Source organism: Leucoraja erinacea, chromosome 5 (genome assembly GCF_028641065.1).
Source record: "Leucoraja erinacea ecotype New England chromosome 5, Leri_hhj_1, whole genome shotgun sequence".
In the NCBI taxonomy this organism is placed as follows: Eukaryota; Metazoa; Chordata; class Chondrichthyes; order Rajiformes; family Rajidae; genus Leucoraja; species Leucoraja erinaceus.
This window is the reverse complement of record NC_073381.1, coordinates 17147596-17174323: the sequence shown is the minus strand read 5'-3', so window position 1 is coordinate 17174323 and position 26728 is coordinate 17147596. Positions and strand designations below refer to the sequence as shown.

The window sequence follows — 26728 nt, the reverse complement described above, 5'->3', positions numbered from 1 at the left end:
ATGGAGAATCTCAGCGTGTCTGGAGAACATGGATGGATGATCTTTTGGGTCGGGACCCTTCTTCAGACTGATTGTGGTGGGGAGGGGGGCTGAGAGAGGTGGAGGGAGGACAAGTTGTGGCAAGTGATGGTTGGATACTAGTGAGGGGGATTTTGGACAAATAGTTAGACAAAGGCCAGAGAAGAAAAGACAAAAGGTATGAGATAAGGAGATCAGGATAAAAGAGGTACAAATTGTGAAGCCTGAGGAAGAAATATGCGTTGGGGGGGCGCGTGGGGGAGATTGGGTACGAACCCAGAAGGGAAAAGAGGTAGGGGAAAAAGGAGGGGAAGAAGGGGAATTTGTTTGAAAATGCAATGTTCATACCATTAGGTTGTAAGCTCCAGCAATGGAGATGGCCCAGGACAGAAAGGTGGGTGCAGGAATGGGAAGGGGAATTAAAATAGTTTGCAACTGGGAGATCTAGCTGGCCTTGGCAGACGGAGCCTAAGTGTTCGGCAAAGCAATGCATGTGTTGAGCTTGGTCTTGTCAATGTAAAGGAAAGGAGTGGAGTAGTTCTATCCCTCCTTTGAGAAAATCACTTTTTGCACAGAGAGTGGTGAATCTGTGGAATTCTCTGCCGCAGAAGGTAGTTGAGGCCAGTTCATTGGCTATATTTAAGAGGGAGTTAGATGTGGCCCTTGTGGCTAAAGGGATCAGGTGGTATGGAGAGAAGGCAGGGATGGGATACTGAGTTGGATGATCAGCCATGATCATATCGAATGGCGGTGCAGGCTCGAAGTGCCGAATGGCCTACTCCTGCACCTATTTTCAATGTTTCTATGTTAGAGAAGGAGTAATTCCTTGTGTCTGTCTTATAACTAAACAGTTTGGTTGAATTTCTGTTCCTCATCTATTAAAGTATTGCCAGTAGCATTGTACCAAGATATGTAAGACATTTGCTGGAAACCCTCCATGCAGATTGAACAGCAGTGTCTGATAATGAGTTTCATGAAAATACTTCAACACCAAGACGTATGCTGTATAAAATGTACCAGGATTTGACATGAATAAACTGACTGTATAAGGTGATCAAAAACATGTAAAGAAACATTTCAAGGTGTAAGCATATCTGGCTTGAAATTCTCTAAATCACAAAAGCATGTTGCTCCTAATTATCTTTTCTAATTTCTTTCAGAGGACATCTTTGGGTGCTTCAGCTACTTGCGTGAAGTCCTCTCTGATGAGTTTGTTTTCTTGCCAGGAAATCTTGTCAAGGTAATGTAAAATAAAATGTGGCAATTTAATTCCTGCATATGCATAACTCAAGGGGTTGGGTTAGGAATGGGTGTTTCTATTTTCATAATGACCTGTGACAGGAAAATTCACCTGTGTTGTTATTAAGAAGGTGGTGAACTTAGTCAAGTCACTTACAACTGTTACGATCAGACAATTAAAATAATCGTGTGATGAGTCTTTGTAATAACATTCCCATTCTAAGCTCTGCAAAGGCCTTGACAAATTGACAACTTCCTGATTCTAAAAATGCTAAATGTAAATATTATAAATAACTTTATTTCTCCCCCCCCCTCCCCTCTTTCCCTCCTCTATTCCCATTTCTCTGCTCCCTCTCTATCTTCCCCCACTCTCTGTCCTCTCCCCCCTCTCTATCATCCCCTCTCTGCCCCCTCCCTCTCTATCTCCCACCGCCCTCTCTCCTCTCCCCTATTCCCTCTCTCTTCCTCACTCTTTTTATCTCTCCCTGCAGGACTTTGATGAAGGCCTGTACTTGCTGATGAAGAGTGGTGCCATTCACATGTCTCAGGCAGATCTCCATATATCTGAGAAGGGAAATACAACCATTTCATTTTTATCAGTGATGTTTGTGCCTTTTCTGGAAGGTTATCGGGTATGTGTGAATTTTCTGTTTATATATTCTGTGTTCAAACTTTTTTTTCCTTCTAGCTGAAGGTAGATAATTTTCAATTGGAGGCGGAAGCAGTAAGAAATCAAACTGCAAAGGCAGTAATTGATGTGATCAGAAGCATCTTATATGCACTGGATAAATTGACATTTTCATATAAGATCTGAATTTACAGCGTACATATCAACACTTGTTTATGCAAGGAGATATCTTTGCAAATGTTAAAAGCCTCTGATCATAAATTATTAGCCACCAAAATTGGATTGTTCCATAATTAATTAAAATGTTATTTTCCTTAAGTCTAACCACTTTTACATCCCTTTTAGTAATAAGACTGATGTATTACTATATCCCTGTGTGGTTTTTAATAAATGATTAACCTGAGATTACATTTAAATTGCCATAAACCTCACACATAAATTCATGTTCTAGGAGCAGAATTAGGCCATTCAGCCAATCAAATCTATGCCATTCAATCATGTCTGATCTATCTTTCCCTCTCAACCCCATTCTCCTGCCTTCGTCCCATAACCCGTGCCACCCTTACTAATCAATAATCTTGTCAATCTCCGCCTTAAAAATATCCATTGACTTGGCCTCCACAGCCGTCTGTGCCAATGAATTCCACAGATTCACCACCATCTGACTAAAAATTCATATTGTGTTGGACAGTGTGCATCATAAATTACATTTGGATGTAATAAATAACTAAGCTTTAGGCATTGGTGTTTTTGTGTAGGTCTATGCATGTGGTGTGCTATTTTCCATATATTCCATGCTTCACAAAGTTATTGTGCCTTTTGAGTGCTTCTGTGCAAATATTTATTTGTTGTTGATTTATTAATTTTCGTTACAATCTAGTTAAATCATATTTTATTCCAAACATATAAAAACAATTGATAGTGATATTTTGATGTCTTAATTACTCTTATATGCACGCCTTTAAGATAAAGAAAAATATTCCCAAGTTGAGAGTTTTTAGTATGTTTAAAGCACTAATTCTAAAATTTCTGAATTTATCTTTTTGTTTTTACCCTTTGACCCTTTTGAAAAGTGGGTTTTCCCTACAAAGATACATGGTTAAATACATGCTTTATTTTTTAAAGCATGTATTTTAAAGCTATGGCGATCTCTCTTAAATATAAATGTTTGCATTTGTAGGTTATTTTCAAATACCCGTTGCACCCGGAATTTGCAGACGATTTTACTGAGAAGAGCTTTATTGCTGCATTCCGAACCTATGCAGCTGAACTCATTCTGACAGGTATTTCAGCTGGTGCAAAATGTATTCACACCCGAATTTCTTCCTGAAGTATATTTGGCACTGGGAGCTTTAATTTTCCACAGTCAATGAGTAATTCTTTGAATTTCTGCATCATAGCAGTAACTGATTTTAGAATTCCCGTTTTCATCCGGTGTTTATGGTGTTGGATGTGACATCATCGGAGTGTTCACATCGAATAATACTTCCAGTCTTGAGTGCATCAATGTTAAAAGCATTATTCACAAGGGGAAAGCAGTGGAGACAAACAAAAGTGGTGAGGAACTGAGGAATTTGGTTTGTAAATTGGTAAATTAAGCAATTTATCAGTCAATATAAGCAAGGCTGCTCTAGGGGAGCGGCAGTGAGGGAGCGGCCTTGTGAGTCTTTGGCTCGAGAGTCGTGAGTAAAGTTTGAGTCTTTGGCTCAAGAGTCTTTGGCTCAAGAGTCTTCGGCGAGGAGGCTGAGGAGAGGAGGCTATGCGATCTTTACTGGGGTAGGGGTGACCTGTACAAAAGGGACAGGTTACACCTTAACTGGAGGGGGGCCGACATTCTGGCAAGCAGGTTTGCTAGGGTTACACGTGTGGGGGGGGGGGGGGGCGGGATTGACAAATTGGGAGTATAAAGATGGAGTTGAAAGGGAAGTGAGTACAGGAAAAATTACAAAAGATTCTCGAATTAATAGGAAGGAAAGTTTGAGAACGGACAACAGAGTAAGGTCAGGGCCAATTGTGAGCGGTGCGAGGGGGGACATGAATACGGAGGTCAAAGTGGTGTATATGAATGCGCGATGTATACAAAATAAAGTGGACGAGCTTGAGGCTCAGTTAGAAATTGGCAAGTATGATGTTGTGGGAATTACAGAGACATGGCTGCAAGAGGACCAGGGCTGGGAACTTAATATCCAAGGGTGTACCTCCTATCGAAAAGACAGACAGGTGGGCAGAGGGGGTGGGGTAGCTCTGTTGGTGAGGAATGAAATTTGGACCCTTGCAAGATGTGACATTGAAACAGGAAATGTGGAGTCATTATGGATAGAACTAAGGAATTGTAAGGGTAAAAAGACCCTAATGGGACTTATTTACAGGCCTCCAAACAGTAGCCTGGACATAGGGTGCAAGTTGAATCAGGAATTAAAATTTGCATGAAGCAACGGTAATGCTGTGGTTGTTATGGGAGATTTCAACATGCAGGTAGACTGGGAAAATGAGGTTGGTACTGGACCCCAAGAAAGGGACTTTGTAGTGCCTTTGTGATGGATTCTTAGAGCAGCTTGTATTGGAGCCTACCAGGGAGAAAGCAAATCTGGATTTAGTGTTATGTAATGAACTGGATTTGATAAAAGAGCTTGAGGTTAATGAGCCATTAGGAGGCAGTGACCACAACATGGTCAGGTTTAATCTACAATTGGAGAGGGAGAAGGGTAGATCGAAGGTGTCACTGTTGCAGTTGAATAAAGGGGACTATGGGGCCATGAGGGAGGAGCTGGCCAAAATTAACTGGAAAAATACACTAGCAGGGATGACAGTGGAACAAAAATGGCAGGTGTTTCTAGGAATAATACAGAAGGTTCAGGATCAGTTCATTCCTCGGAGGAAGAAAGATTCCAAGGGGAGTAAGGGGAAACCGTGGCTGACAAGCGACGTCAGGGACAGTATAAAAATAAAAGAGAAATACAAGGTAGCAAAGATGAGGGGAAGCAAGAATATTGGGTAATGTTTAAAGAGCAACAGAAGATAACTAAAAAGACAATACAGGGAGAAAAGATGAGGTACGAAGGTAAGCTAGCCAAGAATATAAAGCAGGACAGTAAAAGCTTCTTTAGGTATGTGAAGAGGAAAACATTTGTTAAGACCAAAGTTGGACCCTTGAAGACCGTGAATTTATTATGGGAAACAAGAAAATGGAAGATGAGTTGAACAGGTACTTTGGATCCGTCCTCACTAAGGAGGGCACAAACAATCTTCCTGATATAGTAATGGCCAGAGGATCTGGGGTGATGGTGAACTGAAGGAAATCTACATTAGGCAGGATAGACTGATGGAACTGAAGGCTGATAAATCCCCAGGGCCTGATGGTCTGCTTCCCAGGATACTTAAGGAAGTGGCGCACGAAATCGTGGATGCATTGATGATAATTTTCCAATGTTCTATGGACTCTGGATCAGTTCCTGTGGATTGGAGGGTAGCTAATGTTATCCCACTTTTTAAGAAAGGCGGGAGAGAGAAAACAGGGAATTATAGACCAGTTTGCCTGGCATCGGTGGTGGGGAAGATGCTGGAGTCAATTATAAAAGATGAAATAGCCGCACATTTGGATAGCAGTAACAGGATCGGTCCGAGTCAGCATTGATTTACGAGGGGGAAATCATGCTTGACTAATCTTCTGGAATTTTTTGAGGATGTAACTAGGAAAATGGACAAAGGAGAGCCAGTGGATGTAGTGTACCTGGACTTTCAGAAAACATTTGATAAGGTCCCACATAGGAGATTAGTGGGCAAAATTAGGGCACATGGTATTGGTGGTAGAGTGCTGACATGGATAGAAAATTGGTTGGCAGACAGGAAACAAAGAGTAGGGATTAACGGGCCCCTTTCAGAATGGCAAGGCAGTGACTAGTGGGGTGCTGCAAGGCTCAGTGCTGGGACCGCAACTATTTACAATATACATCAATGATTTGGATGAAGGGATTCAAAGTAACATTAGCAAATTTGCAGATGGGTGGCAGTGTGAACTGTGAGGAGGGTGCTATGAGAATGCAGGGTGACTTGGACAGGTTGGGGGAGTGGGCAGATGCATGGCAGATTAAGTTTAATGTGGATAAATGTGAGGTTATGCACTTTGGTATAAAAAACAGGAAGGCAGATTACTATCTAAATGACGTCAAGTTGGAAAAAAGGGGAAGTACAATGGGATCTGGGAGTCCTTGTTCATTAGTCTATGGAAGTAAGCAAACATGCTGGAGAAACTCTGCGGGCGCAGCAGCATCTATGGAGCGAAAGAAATAGGTGACGTTTTGGCAAAAGTAAGCATGCAGGTTCAGCAGGCAGTGAAGAAAGCGAATAGCATGTTGGTCTTTATAACAAGAGTCGAGTATCGGAGCAAACAGGTCCTTCTGCAGTTGTACAGGGCACTAGTGAGACCACACCTGGAATATTGTGTGCCGTTTTGGTCCCCTAATTTGAGGAAGGACATTCTTGCTATTGAGGGAGTGCAGCGTAGGTTTACAAGGTTAATTCCCGGGATGGCAGGACTGTCATATGCTGAGAAATTGGAGCGGCTGGGATTGTATACTCTGGAGTTTAGAAGGATGAGAGGGTTTCTTATTGAAACATATAAGATTTTTAAGGGTTTGGACACGCTAGAGGCAGGAAACATGTTCCTGATGCTGGGGGAGTCCAGAATCAGGGGCCACAGTTTAAGAATAAGGGGTAAGCCATTTAGAACGGAGACGTGGAAGTCTGTGGAATTCTCTGCCTCAGAGGGCAGTGGAGGCCAGTTCTCCGGACACTTTCAAGAGAGAGCTAGATAGGGCTCTTAAAGATAGCGGAGTCAGGGGATATGGGGAGAAGGCAGGAACGGGGTACTGATTGGGGATGATCAGCAATGATGACATTGAATGGCGGTGCTGGCTCGAAGGGCCGAATGGCCTACTCCTGCACCTATTGTCTGTTGTGATCAGAGGTGCCGAGAGGTGGTGGGAGATTGTAACAACCAACAAGTGTCTTTCTCTTGCTGTGACTGATCCTTCATAGACTTGCAGGATAGTTATCTTTGAGTATCATTGCTAATCAGAGCCTCTTATGATCTACTGCAGAATAGTCTGTTGTTCAACATTATATCAATGGTTTATGACAGCATTATTTGGTTCATCTATTCCCAACAGAGTCTGATTCACACTTTCGTTTGAGTACAGGTGCCATAAAGTATAATGAGGTCCTTTCAACGGATATGCAAAAGAATGCATTGGCTGCTTTAATCCGGTTAGGTGCCGTGGAAAAGTTTAAGACGTATGTATCATTAAAACATCTCAACAGTTCTGATCAAAGGTAGTACAGGTGCACAACCTTTTATCCGACGATCCAAATAACGAAAACCTCCGAATAGCGACATTTTTTCGGTCCTTGAAGAAAGGTCCTTGAAAACGTTCACCGAGGGCGGTCCGCAGAGGTGACAGCGGAACCTCCAGTCGGTCCTCGAAGAAAGGGGAACTAAATCCCCATTCATAAAAGAGGTGAGGGTATATTGCGCGGGAGGGTTAATAATTGACAATATGCTGCTGCCTGCCCGCTGAGTTAAAAAGTTCCCACGGTAGACACGATACACAGTGTATCGTGAGTCTTGCGTGGGAACTTTTTTAACTCAGCGTGCAGGCAGCAGCAAATTGTCGCTCCCTTCAGTTTCATCCCACCTACACCCCTCTGCTTCCCGGCCATGTGTGTGACCCCTTCCCTCCCCTCTCCAGTTCCCCGCCCATTGCACCGGCGCGGGGGCTTTGCACTGTCTTCACGTCGGCGATTCTAGCAGCACAGTGCAGTCGCCGGAGACGTCAGGACCAACGGGACACCGAACCCCAGGCCCACCGCAAGCACGGAGATCCCAGAGACCCACAGCCAGCAGCAGCCCAGCCCCGTTCCAACTCCAGAGGAAAACTGCAAACTGGCCAGAGACGTCAGGACCACCAGAATCCGCTCCCCGATGGGCCGCTACGGCGACAAGTGGCAGTTCGCCCACAGCCCGAGCTGCGCCCTCTCATCGGGACACCGACCCCCAGGCCTACTGCAAGCACGGAGATCCCAGATCAGCAACTCCAGCCCAGCCCCGTTCCAACTTCAGAGGAACGCGCAGTGTATGGGCAGAAGCTGATGGTGTGCAAGGTACGTCTTGTTCTTGGGGTGGCGCAGCTCGGGCTGTGGGCGAACTGACACTTGTCGCCGTAGCGGCCCATCGGGGAGCGGATTCCTCTGGAGTTGGAGGGGGAGGGGGGTATTGTGCTGTTTGATCGCCCCCTACTATCCCAGGGACAGGGAGACAGGACGTTCACCGAGGGCGGCCCGCAGAGGTGACAGCGGAACCTCCGGTCGGTCCTCGAAGAAAGGGGAACTAAATCCCCATTCATAAAAGAGAAGGTGAGAGTAAATTGCGTGGGAGGGTTAATAATTGACAATATGCTGCTACCTGCCCGCTTAGTTAAAACGTTCCCACGGTAGACACGATACACAGTGTATCGTGAGTCTTGCGTGGGAACTTTTTTAACTCAGCGTGCAGGCAGCAGCAAATTGTCGCTCCCTTCAGTTTCACCCCACCTACACCCCTCTGCTTCCCGGCCATGTGTGTGACCCCTTCCCTCCCCTCTCCAGCTCCCCGCTCATTGCACCGGCGTGGGGGCTTTGTACTGTCTCCACGACGGCGATGGCAGTAGGTCAGTGCAGTCACCGGAGACGTCAGGACCAATTGGACGTCGACCACCAGGCCCACCGCAAGCACAGAGATCCCAGAGACCCACAGCCAGCAGCAGCCCAGCCCAGCCCCGCTCCAACTTCTTCTGCCGGGATCAAGGCGCAAACTCGCGACCTTGCGGATATGAGCCGAGCACTCTACCACTGAGCCAGCCATTAAAATCTACGCAAAAAAATTTCCATTCCGAAGACCGACAAATTCTGAATTACGAAAGGTGTCTGGTCCCAAGGCTTTCGGATAAAAGGTTGTGCACCTGTATTGTTGCATTTGTATCTATTTTTGCAGACATGACCATGTTATTGACTTCTTGCTTTACAGAGCTGAAGGGATCATCTGCAAGGTGAATAAACAGACGCTTGGTAGGGTGGTGGACATGTTGGGTAAGTCTTCATCATTATCATTTTAACCTTGCATAATAATTGTATTTACACCTTGCATCTCCTTACCTGCCAAGTGGTTTTGCTTTTATCATATGTACAACATGGTCAAATATGCGTAATACTTTGTTTGTATCATACTACTGCACATGTGTCAATCCTTCACTAGATACTGTGGATGCCAAACCACTCTGCAATGGAAGTGTGTTAAGCAGAACGTCTGCAAACCTGGTTGATAGTTAGCAAATAGCCCAAATGGAGACAGTTTTTACATTTTAAGCAAGAACAGATTAAGGGTTTGAATAAGTTATGTCTTGTAGCATTGTATTACGATTTTCTGATGTACTAGACCAGGTGCGTCCCCCAAGGCAATATTCCACCACTCACCCATAGCCCCCAACTGCGCAGGTGCGGCTGAGGGGTTCCCGTTGTGAAGCGAGTCACGACAACCCACTCCCAACTGCGCCTCGCCATCCCTCTTCCTACCCCTATCTTCCTCCATTCCCCCTCATCCCTAGCACTCCCTCGCCCTCTTCTTCACCCACCCTCTCCTTTCTCCTACCCTCAGTCACTCTCTCCCTGCTCCCCAACTCACCTCCCCCTATCCCACTCCCACTCTCCGCCACTGCCCTCCTCTCCCTCTATCCCCCACCTCCCTATCTTCCTCACTCCCCTCTTCCTCTCCCTCTATCCCCCCCCCCCCTCCTCCCCACTCTCCCTCCTCACCTCTCCCACTTTCCCCTCCCTACCAACCTCCTCTCCCTCTACCCCCCTGCTCCCCTACTCCTCACCTCCCCCCTATCACCCCCCACAATGAAAATCATGATTTTTTTTTTAATGGAACCTTCCTCCTATCCCACCATCTCCCCACAAGAAAATCACAATTTACAAAAAAATAAATTCTCAATGAAAATCGCGTTACTGTTAACTTAATAAAAACAGAAGAATTTGATTAAAATTTAGTTTTTTTGAAAATCGCGATTAAAAAAAAAATGTAAATGAGAATCTGGATCCCATTGTGACGTGGAACTGGATCCCATTGTGACATCATTGTGACGTCGAAAGCGGCTAACGGGCAGGGCAAGTGAAAAAGTGGTTTGAAAAGTTATTTTTGTAAAGTTTAAAATGTCAATAACTTGTAAAATATACCATCAATTTGAACGAAACTTGTTTCATTTACATCCCAGGATAATGGTGAGTAAGGTGGGACAAAAATTGTAGCGCTATCGTATACCGTTTTGGCGGGATTTTGGGCTCTCATGCACACACATGCATACAAACAAACAAGATGAGAGTTTAGGTAATATAATAATATAGATAACACAATATGAAGCAAATTGGAAATTGCAACTTGACAAACATATATTGTGTTGAAATTTAAAACGTAGCCACTTGGCATAACCATGCTATTGGTAGAACCTATGCTAACAGCATTGGTGAGACCAGGAGGTGAAATGAACTTGGCCTGTCACCATCACGTGATGGTGAATTGTTTTGTTCCCCAATGAAATTAATCTCCTCCTTATCACAGCTAATGCACAAATATTTTGAGTATTTTTAAATAGTAAGTTATGTTGGCACAGTTATACAGACAAAATAGTAATCTTTGGAGTGTAATCCAAAGATTGTGTTTTACAATTAACCGTTGTTTTTGTTTAACAGCGCCCAGGATACCAGTGAAAAATGCTGCTGTGGCCAGACTCTGAGCACAACATATTACTCATGATGGCTCACAGATCGGTGGAATTTGTCGTGTTTTTTAATCGATGAAAGTGGGAACCAAACCCAGCTGGAAAAGAAATGTTGCTGGAAACGGATACAGTGAGCTTATCGCTTACTTGAGCTTCCAAGGTCGCAAAAGCCAGACCTGCACTGATCAGGAGCAAGAAATCCCTATACTACTCATTTTATGCTTCAAGTTGCTGTAACCTGTGGTGTCTTTTGTTTTTTTTGATAAGTTATGTAAGTGCAGATTTTGTTCAGGTAAACATTAATATAACCACAATAGTATGTCGCAGTCAAAACAACATTCAGCTAAAAGTGCAACAGGGTCGGTGGTGAAGTTTACAGTTTGATTTTTGTCTGTCTTGAACACCTGTTTTATCTGGGGATTTGTTGGAGCTATCTTTGAAATCTGTTTTATCCTCAGTCTTTCTGTTGTCACCACATCCAGAAAATTGCCAATGCGGAATAAGACCTGTTTCAGTGGAAGGATCCTGTTTGCATTTGCCTCAGTTCAGTTCATTTCCTTCGTTCATGTAGAGCCTTAAATGACATGGGTGTTGGTTTGCTCAGCAGCTGACAGTGGAGTTTCATGGCAGTTAACTATTCTTCAAAGGACCTTAACATTGGATAATTGAATTAATTCTTTTTTTTACTTTTATACTGCAATTAGGACAGCAAAACCAGAAACTTGTGTGAATGCATAAGCATTTAGAATAAAGGCACTTCAACTAATCCTGGGCACGGCTGTCTGGGGATTGTAATGATAGGAGAGGCAGCAAGAAAATGGCTGGAGTTTACATCCTTTCGCCTTCTATGTGGAAATTAATGAAATGGCCAAAACAATTAACATTTGTTTATTGCTGTGTGCTTCACAGCTTTATCGGAATATCTGTAAAAAAAATTAGCTTTGCACGCGTCTAATTCTGTAGGTGGCTTCCTAACATTGCGGAGACTGTATATAAAAGGAAAAACAATTTAGGGGGAATGAAAACACCCAAGACATGCTGCGGGTGGTGATGAGGGGGAAGATAAAGGCATGTTCAATTGCACTATTTGGATCCAAGCAACCACTCCAGAAATGAAACCCTGGGCACACTCCAAAATGGATGATAATGTGGTCAATCTGACAATTAGCTTCCTCGAGAAACAGGAATGTGTAGTCATCACAGAAGTGGAGAGTTTAAGGTCAGACTCTCAATTGGATCACCCTTGAAAGATGCCCACAGTGACCACTCTGGCAGTTGGAATACTCCAGAAACAGGGGCAAGGGTCACTCCAGAAATGTGCTCGATCTGGCTGTTGGATCACTCCTGAAGTAGGAAATGTGGTAGTTGTGATATTTTGGGTCACTCCTGAAGTAGAGATTCTGGTTACTGATATTTAGATCACTCCTGAAGTGGGCATTGTGGCTACCCTGACACTTGAGTCACTCCTAAAGTGTGAAATGTGGTTACTGCAACACTTGGGTCACTCCTGAAGTGGGGATTCTGGTTATTGATTTTTAAATCACTCCTGAAGTGGCCATTGTGTTTACTATGACATTTGGTTTACTCCTGAAAAAGGCTCATGTACCATTGTAGACATAAGATGAGGATGAAGTGCCACATAGCTCCATAAGGGTGACGGTTATTCAGATACATTAGTTTAGCAGTCAGCGTCCAGATGGTAATGGAACTGAACCATTAAACCCCTGTTCAAACCATTTTGTTAAAAGAACATTTAAAACATGGTTGAATATTTGCAATTTCCCTTAATAAATTAACAGTGCTAATCCAATTACAAGCTTGAATTTATTGATATTGTATTCTTAGTTTTTCTTTGCTGGGGGGAAGAAACTGTTCCTGAATCTGGATGTTGCAGATTTCAGGCTCCTGTACCTTCTACCTGAAGGCAGCGGAGAGATGAGTGTGTGGCCAGGATGGTGTGGGTCCTTGATGATGCTGGCAGCCTTTTTGAGGCAGCGACTGCAAGTGATCCCCTCGATGGTAGGGAGGTCAGATCTAATGATGGACAGAGCAGTGGTTACAATTTTTGCAGCCTTTTCTGCTCCTGGATGCTCAGGTTGCCGTACCAAGCCATGATGCAACCGGTCAGCATGCTCTCTACTGTGCACCTGTAGAAGTTCGAGAGAGTCCTCCTTGACATACCGACTCTCCGTAATCTTCGCAGGAAGTAGAGGCGTGATGTGCTTTCTTTATGATTGCATCAGTGTTCTGGGACCAGGAGAGATCTTCGGAAATATGCATGCCCAGGACTTTGAAGTTCTTGACCCTTTCCACCATTGACCCGTTGATATAAACTGAACTATGGGACCCCATCCTATCCCTTCCGAAGTCCACAATCAGGCAACAATTGTTATTTCAGGTTAATTTTGAAGTTTTGGCTTGCCCGTTTTGATTGGGGTAAAGAATTTTCTCGTTCACTTGAATGAAATTCTAGAAAGTTCAGAGATTAACCAGTCAATAGTTTCATTTACCACAGGTAATCCCCAAATGAATCTTGAGATCGCAGAATCAGATCATTCTAATCTCAGCCAAAGATTCATAGAGTCATAGTCATACAGCGTGGAAACAGGCCCACGCTGACCAACATGTCCATCTACAATAGTCCCACCTGTCTGTGTTTGGGCTATATCCTTCTAAACCTATCCTTGTACCTGTTCAAATATCTTTTAAAATGTGTCAGTTCCTGCCTCAACTATCTTCTCTGACAGCTCATTCCATATACCTACCACCCTTTGTATTTAAAAAAAAAAGTTGCCTCTTAGGTTCCTATTAAATCTTTCCCCCTCACATTAAACCCATGTGCTGTGGATCTTGATTCCCCTACTCTGGGAAAGAGTGTGCAATTAGCCTATCCAGGAGGACAAAGGGCTTAATTAGGAAAGGGAAAATAGATAATGAAAGAAAACTGGCAGGGAACATAAAAACTGACTGCAAAAGTTTTTATAGATATGTGAAGAGAAAGAGATTAGTTAAAACAAATGTAGGTCCCTTGCAGTCAGAAACTGAATTGATCATGGGGAACAAGGATATGGTGGACTAATTGAATAACTACTTTGGTTCCGTCTTCACTAAGGAAGACCTAAATAATCTGCCGGAAATAGCAGGGGACCGCGGGTCAAAGGAGATGGAGGAACTGAGTGAAATCCAGGTTAGTCGGGAAGTGGTGTTGGGTAAATTGAATGGATTAAAGGCCGATAAATCCCCAGGCCAGATAGGCTGCATCCCAGAGTACTTAAGGAAGTAGCTCCAGAAATAGTGGATGCATTAGTGATAATTTTTCAAAGCTCTTTAGATTCTGGAGTAGTTCCTGAGGATTGGAGGGTAGCTAACGTAACCCCTTTTTAAGAAAGGAGGGAGAGAGAAAACAGGGAATTACAGACCAGTTAGTCTAACATCGGCAGTGGGGAAACTGCTAGAGTCAGTTATTAAAGATGGGATAGCAGCACATTTGGAAAGTGGTGAAATCATTGGACAAAGTTAGCATGGATTTACGAAAGGTAAATCATGTCTGACGAATCTTATAGAATTTTTCGAGGATGTAACTAGTGGCGTGGATAGGGGAGAACCAGTGGATGTGTTGTATCTGGACTTTCAGAAGACTTTCGACAAGGTCCCACATAAGAGATTAGTATACAAACTTAAAGCACACGGTATTGGGGGTTCAGTATTGATGTGGATAGAGAACTGGCTGGCAGAGAGGAAGCAAAGAGTAGGAGTAAACGGGTCCTTTTCACAATGGCAGGCAGTGACTAGTGGGGTACCTTTCCACTTTTATATTTTTCAAAAGTGTCAGTACTTTTCTTTGAATCTCATGGTATCCATAGCTACTCTACTTGTTTCCCTTACCTCACATAATTCAATATCCTTCTCCTTGGTGAATACCGAAGAAAATAAATTGTTCAATATCTCCCCCATCTCTTTTGGCTCTGCAGATAGCTGTCCTTTCTGGCTTTTCTGGCTTTGCCCTTGATTCCCAAGAATTTAAACCCAAACTTGGCTGAGACAGAAATGATCAGATAAATAACAACTTCCACCTTTAATGCAGCAGGACATCCGATGGCACGGGAACATGAGTAAATGGCAACTCACACAGAATGGGGCAGATGACCAAAACTGGATCAGAAGTAAGCTTTAATGAACACCTGAAAGAAAAAGTCAACGGCAGAGACACCGCTAGGAGAATATTCTTGAGCCCAGGGCCCTGACAACTGAAAGCAAAGCTGCCAAAGGCGAATCAAAAGGGATTTGAGGGTGAATAAGGAGATGCAAAATTGAGTGCAACTAACACAAGAGCAATAATCATTCATCTGCTGTTATTTAATCCTCTAAACAGCATACAATAAATCAAAAGGGAAAAAGTTTACTTTAATCTTTATTAGAAAAATAAATTATTCAAACAATTATTCCGATCCAAATTAAGTTTGCAATTATTGTACTGAAAAATCATTGTTTTAATTGGCTGTACAGAGTTAAGCATCACATAACAAATAGCATAAACAAAGACATAAAACTATACACAATATATTTTAATCAAGGTTCCAAATATACGTTTTACTTTATAAAAGTCTTATGGAGACAAATAGCATTGATCGAGTTAAATTACATAAAATCTGAGAATGACTTAATTAACAAATTAACAACCACTCTCTCCTGAAGATTCTTACTGATCCTGACAATTCTGAAACAAAACTCACGATTTATATTTTCCTAATAACTTCTCCATCAGTGAAGGCACAAATCTAAGTGTTGGTTAATTTCAGAAGCCAAGACAGTAGACTGACAGGCGGGACAGTTAACAGTGCCACTCACACCACTGCGGTCAGCCGGGTTACCCATCTGTGGAGGTGAGGTGGACGCACTCTTCTGGCCGTGCCAATTCTCAGTGTCAGCTGCACGGGAAGTGCTTGCGCCAGAGGACTGACCTCCCCGCCTCTCTGCTGTTGATTTACCAAACGCATACAAAATGGTCCCTCTGGGAAAGGATGAATCAGGCCACACCGTCTTCCTATTCTGTTGGAGAGGTGGTTGTTGCAATTCAGAAACGAGCCCCTTTGGAGAATTGTTTGGCACTTTCTTCTTTACAGAGTTCACGGGATTTGTGTTATTTGTCCGTACGGGTGACCCATCGATGCTGATAAAAGCCCTGCCGTTGGAAACAGACCTTTTTGTCGGCGTGAAACCTAGGTGGTCTCCGGAACGTTTTAACAGCCGCCCTGAAGGGACAGAGGGTGTCCATGAATCCGAGGATGAACTTGATGTCCTTTGAGCAGCTTTTTGCCCATTGGAGTTGAAAGCTGGTTCTGAAACCCAGGAGACATGGTGGGAAGAAGGTGTGGGCAAGCTCACAGGAGTCCTCCCCAAGGACACACGTTGCAGGGCTGTGCTGGGGCTGCTGCCTCCCAGGACGTGACCTTTTCCACTGAACGGCAGGATTGTACGTATATCGACACCCACGGATTTATCTGACACAAGAAAAGGACAGATGTGATTACTATCTTTGGCTGATTACACACCAAGAAATAGTTCAGTAAATACAACCAAAAAGGTGTTAAAGATGTATTAAAAATTCACATCTACAACAAATTGTATACATTACATTTCACGATGCGCATCAGGGACCAATCCAGTGATGCACTCACACTTGAGATCCCAGTGACACTGGCAATGCGTGCATTAATTATTCATGCCTAATGCCCTGACATGCTGCAGTCTGTGTGGTGAAGCCACTCCCACAGGTATATTACAGGGAAAAAGTTCATATTCTTTCTGGTGTGTGACTTATGGACCTGTCCCACTTAGGCGATTATTTTAGGCGACTAACAGGCGACTGCTGAACAATTTTCAACATGTTGAACATTTTTCAGCGACAGTGGTGACATTTTGGGTTGTCATAGGTGCTGTCGTAGGTTGTGCCAGATTAACGAAGGTTGTCGCCAGTGCTGACTTCGGTGAATTCTATTGTCCGAGTCGCTGGCAGTCGCTTAAAAAAATCGCCTAAGTGGAACAGGCCCATAAACACAATGCCAATGCTACATCAATGCATTTGGTTCTTAACCACTACCTAAAATGGCTTAGTCACTGAGAAAGCAAACTAACTTCTAGATGGGAAACTGTCCGACGATATGGTGAAGCACATCTCATAGTATTGTCATTTTTGGACTACATACAAAGCAGCCTAGACATCATCAGGCAAACCCCTTTGATTTCACTGGCTGATCTGTGCAAATCCTGATTCATAAAGATCACAGCACAACTGGGGCAGAAACATTTGTACGCTCTCCCCATGACCTGTTTTCTCCGAGATCTTCAGCTTCCTCCCACACTCCAAAGACGTACAGGTTTGTAGGTTAATTGGCTTGGTAAATGTAAAATTGTCCCGAGTGGGTGTAGGATAATGTTAATGTGTGGGGATCACTGGTCGGCGCGGACCTGGTGGGCCGAAGGGCCTGTTTCTGTGCTGTATCTCTAAACTAAACTAATGGTGTCTGTTAATTTCCAGATGATGAGGTTAAAGATGAAATTCAATGCTTATAACTATCCTAAACGGTTACTGGGGACACTTGGGAAATTAAGTTGTGAAACAAATGTCTCAGGAATGCGCGTGAGTGGGCATGATTATAAAGTCTGAAGGACAATTAAATCATGTATTTGGAAAAGCTGACATCTAATCAGTCTCAGCTTCTGTTACGTGCTGAATTATATACTGACAACTAGAATCTGAAACAGCTGCTTTTTATCACTGTTATGTCTTCATTCAAACTCAAGAATAAACAAATGTCCGGTGGTACAATGGTGTCAAGAAAAAGATTTCATTACTTCCATTTCCCCCCCCCAAAAAAAAAAATATTTTTGATCACACCCACGCATCACCCAAGGAGACCCAGTACCTTTATCCTTTGTGGCTTTTGAGAGCTTTCCTGGTGCCCCTTCCGCTTTTGCCTTCTTCGTCTTGTAATTTTCAGGCTCTTTGACTTTGGTGTACGTCCCACCGCACGTTTGCTGATGCTCAGGCCACCAGGGATCTTGAGCTGACGGTGCCCTGTTCATTGCCCGTTTAACGTACCCGTAGTACGGCCGCCTGTTTTGGCAGGGTCCATCACACCGCCACCAGTGCTGCCGGTATTCATCCACCTCGTCGTGGAATGAGTGATAAATCTGAAAGAAAAACATGCTAGTAACAAACCACTCCAAATTCAGAAAGAAACTAGTTAGGAACTGGAGATAGCATTGCTGGTGCATTTTTAAAACTGTGCATTTCACTCTTTCCTGCCATTTCAATACATTCAAATGGCTTTTGATGATAGTTCCACACACAATTAGTTACATTAAATACGGTTTTAACTAACCAGATGGTATGCACTCACACACCCAAAACAAGGCTACAGACTATTTCAAACTAAACCATACCTACAGACATATCAGTTACTACAATTTAAGAAAGGCATTCGTTATTCTTTAAGTCTATTTGAAAATTAATATTTTTATACACTTTAATGTATAATCTAAAGGCCGATAAATCCCCAGGGCCAGATAGGCTGCATCCCAGAGTACTTAAGGAAGTAGCTCCAGAAATAGTGGATGCATTAGTAATAATCTTTCAAAACTCTTTAGATTCTGGAGTAGTTCCTGAAGATTGGCGGGTAGCAAACGTAACCCCACTTTTTAAGAAGGGAGGGAGAGAGAAAATGGGGAATTACAGACCAGTTAGTCTAACATCGGTAGTGGGGAAACTGCTAGAGTCAGTTATTAAAGATGGGATAGCAGCACATTTGGACAGTGGTGAAATCATTGGACAAAGTCAGCATGGATTTACGAAAGGTAAATCATGTCTGACGAATCTTATAGAATTTTTCGAGGATGTAACTAGTAGCGTGGATAGGGGAGAACCAGTGGATGTGGTGTATCTGGACTTCCAGAAGGCTTTCGACAAGGTCCCACATAAGAGATTAGTATACAAACTTAAAGCACAAGGCATTGGGGGTTCAGTATTGATGTGGATAGAGAACTGGTTGGCAAACAGGAAGCAAAGAGTAGGAGTAAACGGGTCCTTTTCACAATGGCAGGCAGTGACTAGTGGGGTACCGCAAGGCTCAGTGCTGGGACCCCAGCTATTTACAATATATATTAATGATCTGGATGAGGGAATTGAAGGCAATATCTCCAAGTTTGCGGATGACACTAAGCTGGGGGGCAGTGTTAGCTGTGAGGAGGATGCTAGGAGACGGCAAGGTGACTTGGATAGGCTGGGTGAGTGGGCAAATGTTTGGCAGATGCAGTATAATGCGGATAAATGTGAGGTTATCCATTTTGGTGGCAAAAACGGGAAAGCAGACTATTATCTAAATGGTGGCCGATTGGGAAAGGGGGAGATGCAGCGGGACCTGGGTGGCATGGTACACCAGTCATTGAAGGTAGGCATGCAGGTGCAGCAGGCAGTAAAGAAAGCAAATGGTATGTTAGCTTTCATTGCAAAAGGATTTGAGTATAGGAGCAGGGAGGTTGTACTGCAGTTGTACAGGGTCTTGGTGAGACCACACCTGGAGTATTGTGTATAGTTTTGGTCTCCAAATCTGAGGAAGGACATTATTGCCATAGAGGGAGTGCAGAGACGGTTCACCAGACTGATTCCTGGGATGTCAGGACTGTTATGAAGAAAGACTGGATAGACTTGGTTTATACTCTAGAATTTAGGAGATTGAGAGGGGATCTTATAGAAACTTACAAAATTCTTAAGGGGTTGGACAGGCTAGATGCAGGAAGATTGTTCCCGATGTTAGGGAAGTCCAGGACAAGGGGTCACAGCTTAAGGATAAGGGGGAAATCCTTTAAAACCGAGATGAGAAGAACTTTTTTCACACAGAGAGTGGTGAATCTCTGGAACTCTCTGCCACAGAGGGTAGTTGAGGCCAGTTCATTGGCTATATTTAAGAGGGTTAGATGTGGCCCTTGTGGCTAAAAGGATCAGGGGGTATGGAGAGAAGGCAGGTATGGGATACTGAGTTGGATGATCAGCCATGATCATATTGAATGGCGGTGCAGGCTCGAAGGGCCGAATGGCCTACTCCTGCACCTAATTTCTATGTTTCTATGTTTCTACTACCTGCATCTCTTGCAATTTGAATTTACTATATAATGTTCACAACATTTCACAGAGCCATTAACAGACAGAAAATGACAACAATCTATAAAATAAAGTGACTATAACCCAGGTTAAGGATAATTAAATGGGCGAAGACATTTAGCATCTGAAGAATAGTTCTGACACAAAATGTTGCCTATCCATGTGTTCCTGAGATGCTGCCTGACCCACTCAGTTACTTCAACACTGTTCTTTGCTCTAGAGACTTCAGCACATGGTAGCCAATGGTAAATAAAATTCAAGTTCCTCAGCAGGCCAGAATTGAAGCACAGCCATGGGCTCAAGGGTTTACAGCGTTGGTGACATATGGAAGGATGAAGCTAAGGTGACAATAAACTCACTTGAACTTTAACTTGAACTAAGGAGAAATTTGAAGGAAGGAACTGCAGATGCTGGTTTATACCAAAGATAGACACAAAAGGCAGGAGTAACTCAGCGGGACAGGCAGCATCTCTGGAGAGAAGGAATGGGTGACGTTTCGGGTCCAGACCCTTCTTCAGACTGGAGTCTTCTTCAGAAGTGCACCTGAAGAAGGGTCTCGACCCGAAATGTCACCTATTCCTTCTCTCCAGAGATGCTGCCTGTCCCACTGAGCTACTACAGCTTTTTGTGTCTATGGAGACATTTGTTGGACATTAAAACTGGAAAGGCTGCATCATTCAACATTTATGTGATATGGTTGCAAAACAACCCCCTCCGCCCGTGTACAGTGCCACCCATAATGTTTGGGACAAAGACCCATCATTTGCCTCTGTATCACACCTGAGCAATTACAAACGCATGTGAAGCCATATGTCCCAAACATTATGGAACCCTGAAATGGGGGGGAACTGTGTATAAACACAGCTGTAATTTCTACATGGTGAAACCAAAATGTATAAAAATACCCTTTAATAAAATCTGACAATGTGCACTTTTGCCACATGTGAAATCTCAAATTGTGGAGTACAGAGGCAAATCAATAAATGATGGGTCTTTATCCCAAACATTATGGAGGGCACTGTATAACCACAGGAGCCGACCATATCTGAGATATATTGCAGCATGTCTTTTGTTCAAGAGCTAGGACAAAAGATTCCTTTGATTTAGAGCAGGGCACACAACAGCTCAATCCACTACAAGGCATCAGTATTTCACTGGATTGTATTTAACATACAAATAAGCTTTTCAGCCCTTCAAGCCTGCTCCATCATTCATTAGGATCATGGGTGATCTTCCACATATAATCCCCATTGTCATGGAACAATGAATGAGAGCACACATCCCTCGTGGGTGGCGCCTGCCTCAGTACTTACAGTGATCTTGGTTCCAGACACCCTGTTGATCCTTCTCATGTGTTTGCAGAATTCAGGTCCATGAGACTCGTGATCTCTATCGTTGTTTGTGACAAACAGCAAGGCGTGGATCATTTCATGCAATAGTGTCTATTGAGAAAGCAAAATAAAGTCATAATTGCATTGAGCTACAACAGGCCCACTCAGTCCAACGCCGACCATCGATCACCCTTTCACACGATCTATTTTATCCTACTTTCTCATCCACTCCCTACATGCTAGGGGCAATTGACATAGACCGGTTAATCTGCAAATCTACACGTCTTTGGGATGTGAGAGGAAACCGGAGCACCCGGAGGAAATCCACGTAGTTACAGGGAGAACGTGCAAAGGTACACAAACAGCACCTGAGGTCAAGATCAAACCTAGGCCTCCGGCATTGAGACAGGCTAGATGCAGGATACAGCAGCTCTCCCAGCTGTGCCACCCTAATTGTATTGTAAAGTCACAAATATAACACCCGACAACTATATAACAACAAATATAACACCAGGGTTCCTAAAGAATCAAACACCAAAAAGAGGGTACTAGGACCTTACAGCACATACCTCAACCAAATCCCGTCTGGGTCGCAATTTCATCAGAGGTTCACTAATACGTACTGAACATAGTCCCCCTCTCCCCTCATAACTACATACACCGGCACACCTGCAAAAAGAAAACAGTGAGTCAGCAAACATAGGAACATAGAAATTAGGTGCAGGAGTAGGCCATTCGGCCCTTCGAGCCTGCACCGCCATTCAATATGATCATGGCTGATCATCCAACTCAGTATCCCGTACCTGCCTTCGCTCCATACCCCCTGATCCCTTTAGCCACAAGGGCCACATCTAACTCCCTCTTAAATATAGCCAATGAACTGGCCTCAACTACCCTCTGTGGCAGAGAGTTCCAGAGATTCACCACTCTCTGTGTGAAAAAAGTTCTTCTCATCTCGGTTTTAAAGGATTTCCCCCTTATCCTTAAGCTGTGACCCCTTGTCCTGGACTTCCCCAACATCGGGAACAATCTTCCTGCATCTAGCCTGTCCAACCCCTTAAGAATTTTGTAAGTTTCTTTAAGATCCCCTCTCAATCTCCTAAATTCTAGAGAGTATAAACCAAGTCTATCCAGTCTTTCTTCATAAGACAGTCCTGACATCCCAGGAATCAGTCTGGTGAACCGTCTCTGCACTCCCTCTATGGCAATAATGTCCTTCCTCAGATTTGGAGACCAAAACTGTACGCAATACTCCAGGTGTGGTCTCACCAAGACCCTGTACAACTGCAGTAGAACCTCCCTGCTCCTATACTCAAATCCTTTTGCAATGAAAGCTAACATACCATTCGCTTTCTTTACTGCCTGCTGCACCTGCATGCCTACTTTCAATGACTGGTGTACCATGACACCCAGGTCTCGCTGCATCTCCCCCTTTCCCAATCGGCCACCATTTAGATAATAGTCTGCTTTCCCGTTTTTGCCACCAAAATGGATAACCTCACATTTATCCACATTATACTGCAGATACTGCAAGACAGATAATGAGTGGTATAAACCATTTCAAATGTAGCAACTGCAAACATTACATTGGTAAATCAGACAACATGTCTGAAGAACCATTATCTTCCATTGACCCTTTTAAAATAAATCTACTAAAACAAGGCCACTGGCACCTGCCCCCATACACCAATCTGATGGACACATTCAAAACACTACATGGCTCATGTAACAGCCTGACTCCACCATCAGAAGTTGGAGAGGGTGCAGAGAAACATTATAGTAGTAGGAATAAGCCATTCGATATCTTTATACGTGCTCCGTCACTCTAAATTGTGGCTGATCTTGTAATTCTGAGTCACTTTCTTGTGCAATACACATCCCTCACTTACTGCTCGGGTGAAATCAGAATGAAGATGAGTTCTGACAGCAAACCTGACAGCACTTGTGGGACCCCAGCACGAACTAGGGTGGGGTGGGAGACTGTGCCAGGGGGGAGGGTGGGGGTCTCTCGGTCTCCCTCTCTCCCTCCCTCACCCCTCCCTCTCCCTCTCCCGGGTCGGGCTGACCCCAGGCCGCACTCACAGGGTCATCCGCGGGCTCCAGCGCACCTCCACCCCGGACAGCTGCCCCCAGAAGAACATGTCATTGAACTGCAGGAAGAGGGCGCGCAGGTCCGGGTTCGGATCCAGCAACTCCCACGACTCATCCACCACCGTGAGCGGGGCCTCGGGGTCGGGCGGCTTCTGGCGGCCGGCGGGCCCGGCCCGATCCTCGGCCTCCCAGGCCCCTTGTAGCTGCAGCGCCAGCAACAGATCGCCGTCCATCGTCCGCCCGCCTTCCACCCTCCACCGCCGGGCATGCGCGGTGGGGGCTCACATTACGTCACGTGACCGACTAGACAGAATGGACCAATGAGCGCCTTCGGTTTGAACCGACCAATCAGACAGCTGGTGAGAAGCGACCAATGAGGGGGCAGCCGGGCGATGATGGACAACCCACTTAGCCAATAGTCTCTGGGGTTGGACACCACTGGCCAATAGGGACATGGGGAAGGGGCGGAACTAACTAGCAGCCACCAATCGGATAGCAGACAGCTGGGGGGAGGCGGGACCAACCAGATGGAAGCTGGTGCTGATGGACAGCCGCTTCAGCCAATAGCCTCAGGTGTTGGACCAATTGTGTTGGGGCTAAGGGGCGGGACTAACCAACAGGGACCAATCGGAGAGGTGGGAGGGCGGTCCTCTGGCGGGCGGGGTATCGGGCGTCAGTGGGAGGGGGAGCGGAAGCGGAAGCACGGTCGGTCGGGGCCTGTTCGCTGACACCAGGCTTGGGGAACGGGCGGCTGAGAGACCGGGGCCTCGTCCACTTCCCCCGCCCGTGTCGACAGCGAGGATGGCGATGGCGGCGGCGGACGGCGGCTCCAGGCTGCGGCGCCAGCTGGAGGCCGTGCGCTTCGAGCCGGCGCTCTACGTGAAGCAGCTGTCGCAGCAGTCGGACGGCGACCGCGACCTGCAGGAGCACCGGCACAAGATCCAGAGCCTGGCCGACGAGACGGCGCAGAACCTGAAGAAGAACGTGTACAAGAACTACCGGCAGTTCATCGAGACGGCGCGGGAGATCTCGTACCTGGAGAGCGAGATGTACCAGCTCAGCCACATCCTCACCGAGCAGAAGGGCATCATGGACGGCCTGACCCAGATGCTGCTGGCAGCTGACAGGGAGCAGCAGCTGCAGGCCGGGCCTTCCTCCGCCTCCGCCTCAGCCTCCGCCTCCGCGGCCGACCGCGCCTCCACCAAGTCCGAGGCCTTCCTGCTGCCGCGGGAGGCCGAGGAGCACAAGCAGCGCACACTGACGCCGCTGCTGGAGAAGGTGGAGGGTTGCCAGGAGTTGCTGCAGGCGCCCGGCCGCTACCTGGTCTACAACGGCGACCTGCTGGAGTGCGACCCGGAGAGTGCGGCGCAGCTGCAGCGGGTCCACGCCTTCCTGATGAACGACTGCTTCCTGGTGGCCGCCTGGTTGCCGGGCCGCCGCGGCGCAGCGCTCCGGTACCGCTTCGACGCCGTCTACCAGCTGGACAGCTTCGCGGTGGTGAACGTGAAGGACGCGGGCCCCATGCGGGACATGTTCAAGGTGCTGATGTTCCCCGACACCCGCGTCTTCCAGGCGGAGAACGCCAAGGTGAAGAAGGAGTGGCTGGAGATCCTGGAGCAGACCAAGAAGAACAAGGCGCTGGGCGAGCGCCGGGAGCTGGAGAAAGCCGAGGCCCTGCGGCTGGCGGCGGCCGAGCAGGAGCAACAGCGGCTGCAGCAGGAGGAAGAGCAGCGGAGGAGGAGGGCCCTGCCGTCCGGCACCAACCCGTTCGAGGAGGAGGAGGATGGGGGGGAGGCGGGCGACGAGCCGCGGGCCGACCTGCAGCCGCTGGACCTCGGCCTGGACTGGATCCAGGAGCTGCCCGAGGACCTGGACGTATGCATCGCCCAGCGGGACTTCGAGGGCGCCGTGGACCTGCTGGACAAGCTGTCGGCCTACTTGAGCGGCGCCGACGGGCAGCCCGGGGTGCGGCAGCTGAGGAGCCGGGTGGAGCAGCGGATCCGCCGGCTCACCGGCGTGCTGGTGTACGAGCTGTCGCCCGGGCGCTCGCTGCGTGGCGGCCCGCGGGCCACCCGGCGCGCCGTCTCGCAGCTCATCCGCCTCGGCCAGTCCACCAAGGCGTGCGATCTCTTCCTGAAGAACCGGGCGGCCGCCGTGCACACCGCCATCCGCCAGCTGCGCATCGAGGGCGCCACGCTGCTCTACATCCACAAGCTCTGCAACATCTTCTTCACCGGCCTGCTGGACACGGCCCGCGAGTTCGAGATGGACTTCGCCGGCGACAGCGGCTGCTACTCGGCCTTCGTGGTGTGGTCGCGCTCGTCCACCCGCCTCTTTGTGGACGCCTTCAGCAAGCAGGTGTTCGACAGTAAGGAGAGCCTGTCCACCACGGCCGAGTGCGTGGAGGTGGCCAAGGAGCACTGCAACAAGCTCAGCGAGATCGGCCTGGACCTCACCTTCACCCTGCAGGCGTTGCTGGTCAAGGACATCAAGGCCGCGCTCCACTGCTACAAGGACATCATCATGGAGGCCACCAAGCACCGAAACTCGGAGGAGATGTGGAGGAAGATGAACCTGATGACACCCGAGGCCTTGACAAAACTGAAGGACGAAATGAAGAGTAGTGGCATCACCAATTTCGACCAGTACACGGGCGACGATTGCTGGGTCAACCTCAGCTATACCATAGTGGCCTTCACCAAGCAGCTGATGGCCTTCTTGGAGGAAGGACTGAAGCTCTACTTCCCCGAACTGCACATGGTTCTTCTGGAAAGCCTCCAGGAGATCATCTTGGTGGCCGTGCAACATGTTGACTACAGCCTGCGCTGCGAGCAGGATCCAGAGAAGAAAGTCTTCATTCACGACAACGTTTCCTTCCTTTATGAGACTGTCCTCCCAGTGGTGGAGAGACGGTTCGAGGAGGGAGTTGGGACGCCAGCCAAGCAGCTCCAGGATCTTCGTAACGGCTCCCGAATCATTCGTGTCAATCCAGAGAGCACAAATTCCTTTGTGTGAACATCTTGAAGTAGTTGTTGCAGCCAGCCCCTCCACAGCCCCTAGTGAGCTCTCTGTATTTCTTATTTAACACTAACCTTGTGTAGCACCTAGTTGTGGGGCAGTCATAAACATTGTCTCACCTTATGCAGAAGACATTATATCAACTACCGGTTGTCATTTTCAGCAACATCTGTCTTGTAAATACTACTTTTGTTTTTGTTTATACTTCACTAGTAAAAGAGTTTTGTGGCAATACCTGAATTTGCTTATATCCTTGGATTTGTGCAAAAAGCAAATATGGTACATCTCCATATTTGCTTGCATCCTGCAAGGCCTTATTCTCCCCCCCTAAAATCCCCTTTAACTGTGAAATACATTTTGATAATACCATTGCATTGACTAAACATGCCCCACCAGCCTTAATGCTTGTAGCTCACTGCATATTTTTAGTTTG

The 26728-nt window shown here is 46.1% G+C and overlaps 3 protein-coding genes across 3 annotated transcripts in view; 2 read left to right on the top strand and 1 right to left on the bottom strand.

Annotated features, from left to right (window-relative positions):
* The window catches only part of gnpat (glyceronephosphate O-acyltransferase), a 36457-nt gene extending 23952 nt beyond the window's left edge, over positions 1–12505 (top strand). The window contains exons 11-16 of the mRNA XM_055635111.1: positions 1179–1258; positions 1749–1889; positions 3066–3168; positions 7084–7177; positions 8946–9007; positions 10667–12505. Coding sequence (XP_055491086.1) covers positions 1179–1258; positions 1749–1889; positions 3066–3168; positions 7084–7177; positions 8946–9007; positions 10667–10710 — 524 coding nt within the window. The 3' untranslated portion in view covers positions 10711–12505. The remainder of the gene's footprint in view (positions 1–1178; positions 1259–1748; positions 1890–3065; positions 3169–7083; positions 7178–8945; positions 9008–10666) is intronic.
* Positions 12506–15074: 2569 nt separating this feature from the next.
* Positions 15075–23561, bottom strand: sprtn (SprT-like N-terminal domain). Its single transcript, XM_055635112.1, has 5 exons — positions 23269–23561; positions 21756–21855; positions 21169–21297; positions 17622–17889; positions 15075–16196 (listed from the first exon to the last, which is right to left on the bottom strand). The coding sequence occupies exons 1-5, from the start codon at positions 23508–23510 to the stop codon at positions 15457–15459; spliced, it is 1479 nt and encodes a 492-aa protein (XP_055491087.1). The 5' UTR covers positions 23511–23561; the 3' UTR covers positions 15075–15456.
* Positions 23562–23960: 399 nt separating this feature from the next.
* exoc8 (exocyst complex component 8) lies at positions 23961–26527 on the top strand. The gene has a single exon (XM_055635110.1). The coding sequence runs from the start codon at positions 24079–24081 to the stop codon at positions 26290–26292; it is 2214 nt and encodes a 737-aa protein (XP_055491085.1). The 5' UTR covers positions 23961–24078; the 3' UTR covers positions 26293–26527.
* Positions 26528–26728: the final 201 nt, after the last annotated feature.